The 12,054-nt window shown below is 42.5% G+C and overlaps 1 protein-coding gene across 11 annotated transcripts in view; it reads right to left on the bottom strand.

Moving 5' to 3' along the window:
- Window positions 1–12,054, bottom strand: part of COL4A4 (collagen type IV alpha 4 chain) — a 135,498-nt gene that overhangs the window by 26,404 nt on the left and 97,040 nt on the right. For all 11 annotated transcript variants that reach the window (XR_007154992.1, XM_047872283.1, XM_047872288.1 and 8 more), the window contains 4 exons: window positions 11,080–11,154; window positions 7,137–7,244; window positions 6,430–6,537; window positions 23–94 (listed from right to left, as the gene is read on the bottom strand). Coding sequence is in view for 10 of the 11 variants with exons in the window: in XM_047872283.1 (XP_047728239.1) it covers window positions 23–94; window positions 6,430–6,537; window positions 7,137–7,244; window positions 11,080–11,154 (363 nt within the window). In the remaining variant the exon portion in view is untranslated. The remainder of the gene's footprint in view (window positions 1–22; window positions 95–6,429; window positions 6,538–7,136; window positions 7,245–11,079; window positions 11,155–12,054) is intronic.

Here is a 12,054-nt window from a genome sequence, read left to right as displayed (position 1 = left end):
CTCACAAAGGGTTTTCTCTTACCTGAAGCGCCTTTGGCTCCTTTCTGACCCTTTAAACCATGTAAGCCATTCAGACCGGGCGACCCGGAGGGACCTGAAACACATCACGGGCCTGTGATCCACCGGGGAAGACCGGATGTTGAAGTCCACCGGTCACCCAGCACAGGCACCACCCAGGGGAGATGATTCACTGACGGCAGCCCGACAGCTTCTCCAGGAGGGAGCCATGAGATCTCACCGTCTAGATGTCATTATCAAGGCTAAGTCCGTGCCAGTGGTCATTACTTAACACATTCATCTGATGGATACTTTCTGCAAGGCAGCTTAACGCATTTCTTTGGTTTTAACACACTGCTCTTGGTCTCTGACCATATCATGGATGTCTCTCTCTATCCAGATATAGTCTAGAATTACTGACTGTTAGTGCAGCAAGGGACCTTAGATTCTATGATAATGAGCTCATCCTAGAAAAGAGAAAAGAGATTGGAATGGAGCAAACCGAGACCTCCTTCCTCCCAGGCTCAGGATCTGTCCACTCCATCACAGTGTGTGGATACTAATTTCTTTGGGATGTAGTCAGGTAAAGATAGTAATACAGTAAGGACAGGTGGGGCCTGTGGCATACTGGGGAATACATGACACATTTAACTTTTCTTTAAGCACCGTACTACTCAGAAAGAAGAAGAGGCCTACAGGTCAAGCTTGTTGATGCTATTTCTTTGCAGCTACTTCTTTCAAAAAGAACCACTCTGATGCCTCTTTACTGAAACTAAATTTATTTCATAACGACCAATGAAAACTCCAGTCTCCGTAATTAGGTATGATCTCATCGATGTCTGCATCTCTAGAACCTTCTTCCAGGCATCAGTATAGTCCTCTAAGGAGACATCTACCAACCTGACTTTACTTAAGTTGTCATTGAACACTGAACACCTATAAATCTAAAGATTTGCAAATATATCACTATTTAAAATATGTATTTACAAATATACAACTATTTAAAATACATATAATACATTTATATAATATATAGTATACTTGCACTTATACAGTACAAGTATACAGATTTATAGGGACGGAGTAGAGAAAGAAAACAAGGGACAGACAGAGGGAAGGAGGGAGAGAGGAAGGGGAAAAAGGCAGACAACTGATACGTACAGAATGTTTCTCCGGGAGCTGAGCCCTCCACCACATGATTCATACATGTCTTGTCTTACTGACTGATTTGGAGGAAAGAATCTTCTCCTCAGCCCCTGTCCAAACCTTGTGACCTTCCAAATTCATTGGTGGATCTTCATCCAAGGCTGAGAGCCAGCCAGCCATTCCTTGTTTAGGGCCACATCCCTCTCATTTACAATAGTAACACCCTAGCACACAGAAGGTGCCCCTCACCTACCCCACGACACCTACACAGAGCTCTCTTGATGCCCGTGTCCCGGTGCCTGCCCCACGCTGTGCAACAAGCGTGTCTTTGGGTGAGTGGGTTACTTTGGGTAAACTAAGTACAAGATCGGGTCTTCTTAGTCTTCCCAAGCCCCCACCTGGCACGTCTCCTGACACGCAGTTGGTGTTCAGCAGGTGTTTGTTGAATGAGTGAGTGGATGCATGAATGAATGAGTGAATGAGAAATTGTGCAATAGGGAGGGCCAGCGAATGGGTGGAAAGAAAGCTTCAGGAAGGAGGGAGTCCAACTTCTCTTTGCATGTTACACGTTCTTTCATAGATTTATGGGAGGAATAAGAGTTGGTGAAGTTACAGGCATCCATTTGTGTATAAATAATTTATGTGCTAATTATTATCTCTTCATTAATATGCAAGTCCTCTGTGGGCTTCTTATTTAAAGATGGAACACTTAGCTGGTTCCATTCGATTTATTATCTGTACTTGAAATGGACACTTAGTCTATTTTTAAACTCTGAACTTCAGATCAGTGCAAATGAGCCGTATTCTCTCACACCAAAAAAAAGGGGGGGGGAACACACCCTTATTTTTCCTAAAGCTCTTATTTCCTAACCACTTTTAACAGCTCTGGCTGAGTTTATTTTTCAATCCTTTTTCCTATTAATGAGCCAACGTTTCAAGTTTGCACCAAAAGAACACACAGACCTTCATCTGCCAGATCTGGATATTTATTGCCATCTATCTGAAATGATAATAGATTTTTTGAGAACACTTTGCTATTTCAATGTGTTTTGATCTCCAGCTTAAGCCACCAAGATTGATGGCTTGGGGGACTTCGCTGGGGTGGAATGTCTCAGCTTCTGCCAACTCTGCATTGTCCCATCAACGCGTCCAGATCCCGGGCTGTCACAGGCCCAGCCCCTCACCATTGTTGAACTGGCCGACCCTTATCTGACCCAATGTTATCTTTCTAAATTGAATGCAGCTACATCTGGGTAGGATTTTAAGGACAATTTTTCCTTTTTACTGAAAGCTTTTTATCAATCCCATCTCTAAATCAGAAAGTTGTTCATGCATAAAATATATACAGCGCAGATGAGAGGCAATTAGGCTAACAAAGCACATTCCTTGGTAATGAGGATTTTTTTTATTCACCTCTCTGGCCATCCTCTGGCTTACCAACCATCATTTAAGGCTCCATCTCGCTGCACTCACGGGCCGGGGCACTCTACCCCCACTCAGAGAATCGAACCTTCTGCTCCAGCCCTCATGGGAACCACAGCCTCCATCCGGGTTAGCCAGCCCACTCTGAGACTGGTTTTCCACTGGGGTTTTCTTTTGTTCTAAAGCCTGAAAATGCTACTCTATCCCCAGTAGCCTTTATACAGGTTTATACTTTTTTTTTTAAATTTTTTTTCAACGTTTTTTAATTTATTTTTAGGACAGAGAGAGACAGAGCATGAACGGGAGAGGGGCAGAGAGAGAGGGAGACACAGAATCGGAAACAGGCTCCAGGCTCTGAGCCATCAGCCCAGAGCCTGACGCGGGGCTCGAACTCATGGACCGCGAGATCGTGACCTGGCTGAAGTCGGATGCTTAACTGACTGCGCCACCCAGGCGCCCCAGTATACAGGTTTATACTTTTAATGGGATGACTGCCTCATCCCTGTTTGTGAGGGATTTTCCCGAGGCACCCGGTTTCCCAGGCAAACCGGGACAGCTGGTCACCCAAAGGTGAAAGCCGATGGGAAAGAGACCTACGTAACTACAGGTTAATGGCCGAACGAAGTTGAAAGCTTATCAAAACAGATTCTGAATTTATTTGTAATCCAGAAAATACGGGAGTGCTTACTAAGGACAAGCACCGGAGCATAAAGACATGGTCTCCTAACCCCTGGAGCTTCAGTCCCCAAATGTACTTAGTGACAGCTGCTGACAAGACAACGCAGAGCAAGAGAGAAACAATCCCTGACCCGATAGAACAAATAGGCAATTACATCGAGAGTGATAAGAGCTGTGTGGGGGCAGGGCTGGAAGGGACGCTCCCTTCGATGTAGAAGCAGGAGAACATTTCCATGATTTTCTCGGCTGTGAGAGGCATGGCATTTCTTTCTGGGTACAAGACATTTCGAGGTGCCTTTTCTCTGACGTGACAGCGTGCTTGCCACCAGCCAAAATAACCCACGGCACCCCTTTACACTTGTCATGGTGCAAACAGCTGTCTTTAGGTTTTCGGTATCGCGATCTCAGAACGCCCAACGAGGAGCTGAGTGTCTTCCTTTCAGAAGAGGGCAAATGGTATCCAGCCATTTTTAGCAGATGTTTAAGTTCAAGTTTAAATCTGACTGAACTCAAGCAGGACTGGGAATCCATGTGGCCAGTTCCAGCAGGGCAAACAACTTTGAGTTCAACAGCTGGTTTGTTCAAACAAGATAATCAGTCCCCTTGACTTATTTAGAACATACTTCAAATATTTAGTTTCTCAGATCAAAGTGTTTCTGCTGGAGCGCGGTTCATTTTTATATCAGCAGGATAAACGGCAACAATGGATTTATGTTGTGGCCGTTTTAATTTTTAGGAATGTAGCGCACGGTTTTGTTTTGTTGTTTTAAAGCCCGGTCGTTTGTTGGGCTGTTTGCAGCGAAACAGTGTCACTGCATGGTCAGGAAGCACCATTGCAACATCCGTCTGTATCGTTCCGATGGGTACTCGGGCTGACGTGTTCATTTTCTCCCCTTCTCCCAACAAACTCATTATTTCATACCACGGAACTATGATGTCAGGGGAGACTGAATTTTCGAGTAATTCTGTTCCTCAGTCAACGTCATTAGCTACTGGTATTTTAATAACCTACCATAGTGAAATGATGTGATAAACGCAAACTAAATCGAGAGACAGACAAGCCCACAATAGTGACATGAGCCTGGTCACTTCAGTCAAACTGAGTGTATATTGTTTTCAAACCAAGAGGTTTGAAAATCCTTGCTATTTTTATTAAACTAGGAGGGTGAGAAGAAAGGGAAATGCAGTAGGAGTGGTTAATAATGGAAATAAATGAAAAAAAAATTTTTTTAACCTATTTCATCTTCCAACACTCAAAACAGTTGTCCAAGAACACCCCACCAGGGTAACAGAGATTTCCAGGGACAGCAAATGGCCACAATCACTAGATAAACTTTTAACGTAAAAAATGATCACTTGGTGGGGGTGCCTGGGTGGCTCAGTCAGTTAAGCATCCAACTCTTGACTTTGGCTCAGGCCATGAGCTCACAGTTTGTGAGCTCAAGCCCTGCGTTGGGCTCTGCATTGACAGTGTGAAGCGTGCTCGGGATCCTCTCTCTCCTTCTCTCTCTGCCCCTCCCACACACGCTCTTTCTCCCTTTCTCAAAATAAAGAGAAACTTTGAAAGAAGTGATCATTTTGCCTGAGACCCTAAATTTATCACAAATCACCGCACTTCACATTCAGTGCCAGTGAAGAGGGAGAAGAACGATGCAAAGACATCTTGTTCGGTGATGGGAAGCAGAAGCCAAATATTTGGCCACATGGAAATACCTAAGTGTACCAACTCTCCAAAATAAAGGGTTCCCTTCTCTGCAGAGTTGTTCCAAGTACTTGCTGGAAAACAGGAATTATCTGAAAACTACTCAATGAGGGAAGAGACAAAAGCGTGGAAAGTTTTCATTTGGATTTTCAAAACAACAAGGCAACTAAGAACCCAAAGGAGGGGTTTCCAACTCTTCTGAGAGGAAGTAATTTTCATTTGACCGGAGTTTAGTACATGGATGAGTCACCTAGCAGAAGGAAACTGAGAAGAAAGGGGAGGGGAGCTTGATTACAGGAATCCACCAACCAGGGCTTGAGCCTTCATCAGCTTATTCAAGTGAAGACCCTCATCTTCATCACTACTAGCTCAGTTGTTCATTCTCGATTTGTCCATGCCTCTATTTCTTAATTTACTCACAAATTTAAAAAATATAGGGGCGCCTGGGTGGCTCCATCGGTTAAGCGTCCGACTTCGGCTCAGGTCATGATCTCGCAGTCTGTGAGTTTGAGCCCCAAGTTGGGCTCTGTGCTGACAGCTCGGAGCCTGGAGCCTGCCTCGGATTCTGTGTCTCCCTCTCTCTCTGCCCCTCCCCCGCTCACACTCTGTCTCCCTCTCAAAAATAAACATCAAAAAATTTAAAAAAATATTTACAGTAGCCCTCCAAAAGACTTTCTGGGTATCCACTGGATGCCAAGGATATAAAATCACCTTCTACTTGGTAAGAAAGACTTCTCAACAATATACAATATAGGTGCTGTGCTAGAAGTATACACAAAGTGGCCATGAAAAGCTTTTTTTCTCTAAAATGGAAGAAATGGATGAAAGAAGAATAAGTAGTGCCATGGAGGGATGGAGGGGCATGAAGATTTGTTAATAACAAATAAATATGGCAGGTGATATGATATATATTACTGTAACCACACTTATAGCCGGTGCACTATTACCCATAAAGACCAAAAATGCAACCAGGAAAAAAATGTTTCTTTATCTAACAAAGTTCACGAATACGAGTAACTTTCTCCATGGCATTTTATTCTTCTCCTTCCACTTAACACAATTGGTAAATATATATTTATTTACGTATATGTTTTTAATATGTCTCCCTTGCTACATCCACTGTGAGCTCCATGAAGTCAGTAACCATGTCTGTTTTCCTCAAAATTGTGTGCCTAGCGTCTAACGCACAATCTAGAACGTAACAGACACCTCACTATCTAAGGGAAGAACAAATGAAGAGGCCTGAACTCTACAGGAAACACTGGGGGGAATGCCCTAAAAAAATGGCAGCACCACCATTTTGGTAGAAGGCAGGTCAAGAGCCTAGATGCACGGCCTGAAGCTGTGAGGGAGGGAGAAGAAGATGCTAACGGGCATCTGTGGGAAAGGGGAAGGAGCCATGAGCAAGATCAGTGTCACTCAGGGCAGGAAAAGCACCACAATTTGCCCTCATGGGGCGGGGGGGGGGGGGGCTTCCTTTTTACCTTTTATTCCCGGAAGACCTGGTGTCCCCGGGTCCCCCATCATGCCTCTTGGCCCAGGATCCCCCATGTCTCCTGGATGTCCCTTCAGCCCAGGTACTCCTGGATCACCTGAGGATAAGAAGGAGGTTCTGCAGATACCCAGTTGATATATGAGTTACCTTAATGGGGAAGGTAGGTCATCTGTATTCTTAATACATGGGAACATTGTCTTTTTTTTTTTTAATTTTTTTTAATCTTTTAGTCCTAGACCTCCTAACTCTAGAGAGAAAAAAATATACTTAGCCTCAGATGGAGCAAATACACTTTGGAGTGATTAAAGTTGCCAACTGCAATTTCAAACTTTCATTATATTCTGAATGTGTGACATTTGCCTTAAGTCTAAAGGAGAAAAGAAAACCAGCATCTGAATGGCAGATTAAGGAAGGACGGAAAGGGGCTTTTATCTGTCAGCCCATCACTTTGTACCTGGATCCTTGCCAGGCTCTTAACAGGTGTTGTCTCCGTTTACTTCCAGACCAACCCAATGAGACTGGACTAGCTCAAACTTACAAGACAGGAATGGGTAAGTTTCAGTCATCTGTCCAAAGTCACAGGTCTGGGAAATGGCAGAGTCACATCTGAAACTAGGTCTAAGTGAAAGCTGGCCTCTTCCGTTACACCAGAAGGTAGACGAGTGCCTGGAAGTTTCCAGGCTCCTTTCAAGGTACCTGGACAGCCTGGTGGTCCGGAGGAGCCAGGTAGTCCTGGCCTTCCAGGTGGTCCTCTGGGCCCTTGAACACCCGGCAAGCCCCGCTCTCCAGGTGCTCCAAGATGTCCTACAGAAAGAAAGATCAAACACCTGAATAATTGGACACTGGTCTTTGAGGTGGTGAATCTATAATTATCTCCAACTACAGCCCCTGCCATCCTTTTCTATTATTACTTGTTTATATTTATAATTTCTCTATTGAAAAGATAACATTAAGGAAAAAATGAAAACAAAACACTTCGAATCCTCCCACCTTATTACAATTTTTCATATGTGTAACAATGTGCAAATAAGACCCACGATGTTATATTTTGATGTTTTAAATTAGCATCGTATTATAAGCAATGGCCAAGTTTGCCATTATTTTTCTAATTACTGTTTTTAAATGACTAGCTGATAGCTTAGGGAGTTAACCTTAATTAATCTAATTTTCTCTTACTATTGGCCACTCAAGGTATTTCTCTTTGCTGTTATGCATAATGATCTTTATACATTTTTAATCGATTTTTGTCGTATCAAATCATTTCCTTAGGAAAAATTCCTAGGAGTAGAACATTTCTAGGTAACATTATGTGATATTTTGGGGTTTTAAAAATGCATTAAAATGCTGAACTATTTCAAAGTAAATGACAGACATCAAGGAATTCCATTCCTAAATAATTTAAGAGGCATGCCTGAAAAAAAGAACACCATTCTCCTACGTGGCCAAAATAACATCATCACAGCCAAGAAGCTTCAGAACAACCGTTAACATCATCTAGTACTCCTTCCATACTTGAATTGCCCCAAGTGTGCCCTTAATTGTCCTTTACAGCTCGTGTGTCATCACTGGGTCCCATTCCAGAACCACACGTTGCTTCTGGTGGCTCCTTCCCTTAAGTTAAAGAAAAAAATCTACTAGAGTCTCTTTCTCGGGACAGAGACTTGCTGAAGAGAACATTTCGCGTTGCCTTTTTGGTCTTTTAGAAGAGACCATTCTGTTCTTGACAGAGGCTGTTAAATGGTTTATTTAACAGTTCAGGGCCGCACCTCTCACACCACCCCGTGTAGCCCCCCGAGATCGCGTGTGCTCCCTGAGGACCTGATGGCTTGTTGGCTCCTTTCCCTGCTAATTCAGTCAAAGGAAATAATATCTCACATTTACTTTAATTATATTTATTTGATTACTAGGGAAGATGACTATTTCCGCACGTGTTTATGTATATTGTATCACTTTAATACAATTTAGACGTCTAGGATAAGCCGACAGTCTGTGCTGAAATCAGCCAGTTGAATCAGCAAATAGGTGTAGAGTTCTGTGTTTACAAACCCATGGTGGGGCATAGTCCTTATTTATTACAACACACATGAAACAAGCCTGTGTTAATCGATACCTGTTCTCTGATCAAATCTAAGATCTATGGGCCTCACTGTGTGTTATTTTGTTTACCCTGAAAACATTCTTGCAGGAAAGGGAAGGTGGTATTATTCTCCTCTCCAAATGAAAAAAATGAAGGGTTGCCTCTCCAGTCACACCTGTATTAAGAACAGGACTCCTGAGCTAATTTATGCTGTGTTTTCTCTCTGAATGGAAAGGGGGAGGTGAAACTGAACCCAGTACGCTCAGGTAAAATCCCCTGAGACAGATGTGAGCTCTATGCCTTCTCACTGGACTCGATCAAATTCAACCCATGCAGCTTTTCTCCAGTCAATGGAAATTGTGTATTTAGGTAAACTCTGTGCCAGTGAATAAACATATGATGTAATTTAGAAATTTTAGGCTAAAGTTACGGTGTATGAGAAAAAGAACAATTTATTTTATTTTTTTTTAATTTATTTTTTTTTTCAACGTTTATTTATTTTTGGGACAGAGAGAGACAGAGCATGAATGGGGGAGGGGCAGAGAGAGAGGGAGACACAGAATCAGAAACAGGCTCCAGGCTCTGAGCCATCAGCCCAGAGCCTGACGCGGGGCTCGAACTCACGGACTGCGAGATCGTGACCTGGCTGAAGTCGGACGCTTAACCGACTGCGCCACCCAGGCGCCCCGAAAAAGAACAATTTAAATGGTGAACACCACAGGACACCAGGGAAATTACACTAAGGCAAATTTTCTTTAAAAGGTCAGCCTGGGGTGCCTGGGCGTCTCAGTCGGTAAGTGTCCGGCTCTTGACGGCTCAGGTCACAATCTCACGGTTTGCTGAGTTTGAGCCCCACATCGGGCTCTGCACCAGCAGCATGGAGCCTGCTCGGGATTCTCTTTCTCCCTCTCTCTGCACCTCCCCTGCTCATGCTCTCATTCTCTCTCTCTCTCTCTCTCAAAAGAAATAAATTTAAAAAAATTTTAAAAAAAGCTAGCCTCAGTGTAAAATAACTCAGATTGATAATTTTTAACTTAAAATATTAGGTAATATTAAAGGCCTCCAGTTGGAGACTAGTTTCAGCTTATAAAATCTTACTATCTTCATGGTTTACATGAAAATACCAGTAAATGTGGAATTTTCAGTTAACAAACTGCTATCAAGGAATCTTATTTGATCCTCAAAACAATCCTATAATTATGCCAGTTTATAAGTAAGAAACTGAGCTCACAAATGATGAGCAACTTATTCAAGATCCCATGGACAGTAATGATGGAGGCTGACTTTGAACCACTGGCTTTCCTTCTTAAGGCTTCTCCCTCTGGTATTTATTAGGAGCCTCCATGATGTTAAGCTCCCCTCAAATGTACATTTAAGCTGTACATTTTGGTTAAACTATTATGTTATCTAAATCTATTTGACCAGGTCAGAGGTAAAAGACGGATATGAAAGACAGTGGAAAGTTCTTGCCATTATAATAGCTTGTTTTTCTGTTAGAACTCCATTTTAGCAATCTTGTGGTATAAAAACAAAACAAAACGAAATTCTGATAAAACTTCCGCTCAGATATTCCTTCTTGTGTAGGTAATGAAACATGACTATTGTCAAAGAGAATTTTAAGATAAAACACAAAACTAGTGATTTGAGATATTTTAATTTACAAGGGACCCATCTAAAAACAAACCTATTTCTAACCTGCCCATTATTGGCTGAATGGGATTCTGCACACTTCTTTAACCAATCGTTTGTGGATGACATTTGCTCCTTCCGTGCAATGCATGCCTCTGTGCGTGCATCTTTGTACACTTGTCTGATAATCGAATTCAGATAAATTCCTACAAGTAAAATCACTACGTTAAAAGGCATGTATATTTCATCAACGGTGGGTCAGGTACTGAAGCAAGCCTAAGCCTCGAGGGGAGGGCAAGAACTCACAGGTACATCCCAATCCATTCTGAGGGACCACATGTCAATTGTCAAAATACTATTTTGAACAATTTAGATTCATTGTTGGTGATGAAGTTTAATTTTTTTTTTTGGTTTGGTTTTTAGTAAATGACATATTTGGTAAACGAGATATTCGATGAGATCTCAACAATGGCACTCCCCGCTGGCATTCACATATGATTTTCTGAGTAAGAAAGAAAGGGCTGGAATGACAACCTGAAGCTGTGGTCAGTGAGAGTGGTTATTGCTAATGTATCATTTATAATTCTAGAGATTGGGACATGGTCTGGCTTTTAATTGCTTGCAATAATCACTTTTGACAAAATGTCAAAATCTGGGCATGCCAAGGGGAGTGCGTTGTTATGTCAACCTCATAGGTCATGGGGGCCATGGTGGAAAAAGACTGAGAATCCCTGGTGTATAATCTGATGTCCTTCTAGGCCAACGATGCGGTGGCAGTGTTGAGACATAATCCTTCTGAGATGTATCTTAACGGGCAAAGGGGGAAGAAAATACTGATATAATCATTGCTGGGTAGGAGTATAAAGTAATTGTTCAATTTCTCAAACCAAATTTATTTTTTTTGTTTTAATAAGAAAAAATATGTAGCTATACCTGGACATCCAGGGCTTCCTGGTTCTCCCTCGGGACCAGGTGGGCCAAACTGACTAGCAGGGTCCCCTTTGTTTCCTGTAAGTGATAAAATGCACATAATATTACTTATGAGAATTTAATTTTGTTTCATACAAGTGACTTAATAATGGTCATATTTATCTTTAGAGTTTATCTTCAAATGTTCCAGAGGAATTTTTGGAAAAGTAGGGGGTTTTCCTATATAAGAACAATTGGAAACACAGTTGCAAGATGTGATTTACACACACACGCACACACACACGCGCACACACACACACACACACATTTTTATAGTTCATAACAATCATAAGAAACTATAGATATTAATGTTTGAATTTTTAAATTCCCTAAAATAGTTTCAAATTTAGGTATCTAAGAAATTACTTGGCATTGAGTGACTATATTTTTGTATTGTGCTTTAGAAACAAAAAGCAGAAACTGCCCTTGTTTTTACTGATGCAATCACATGTCAAGCTCATAAGGAAGCTCAGCTTGACGTCCTTATGAAAACAAAATTACAGGGGTGCCTGGGAGGCTCAGCTGGTTAAGCACCTGACTCTTGGTTTCGGCTCAGGTCATGATCTCATGGCTCGTGGGTTTGAGACCCACATCAGGCTCTGCGCTGACAGCATGGAGCTAGCTTAGGATTCTCTCTCTCTTCCTCTCCCCCTGCCCCTCCCCCACTCATGTTCTACCTTTCTCTCTCTCTCTAAAAGTAAACTTAAAAAAAAATTACAGGGGCGCCTGGGTGGCGCAGTCGGTTAAGCGTCCGACTTCAGCCAGGTCACGATCTCGTGGTCTTTGAGTTCGAGCCCCGCGTCAGGCTCTGGGCTGATGGCTCGGAGCCTGGAGCCTGTTTCCGATTCTGTGTCTCCCTCTCTCTCTGCCCCTCCCCCGTTCATGCTCTGTCTCTCTCTGTCCCAAAAATAAATAAACGTTGAAAAAAAAAATTTAAAA

This window comes from Prionailurus viverrinus, chromosome C1 (assembly GCF_022837055.1).
Source record: "Prionailurus viverrinus isolate Anna chromosome C1, UM_Priviv_1.0, whole genome shotgun sequence".
Taxonomy (NCBI): domain Eukaryota; kingdom Metazoa; phylum Chordata; class Mammalia; order Carnivora; family Felidae; genus Prionailurus; species Prionailurus viverrinus.
The sequence above is the reverse complement of the archived record's forward strand: the minus strand, read 5'-3'. Positions and strand labels throughout refer to the sequence as shown.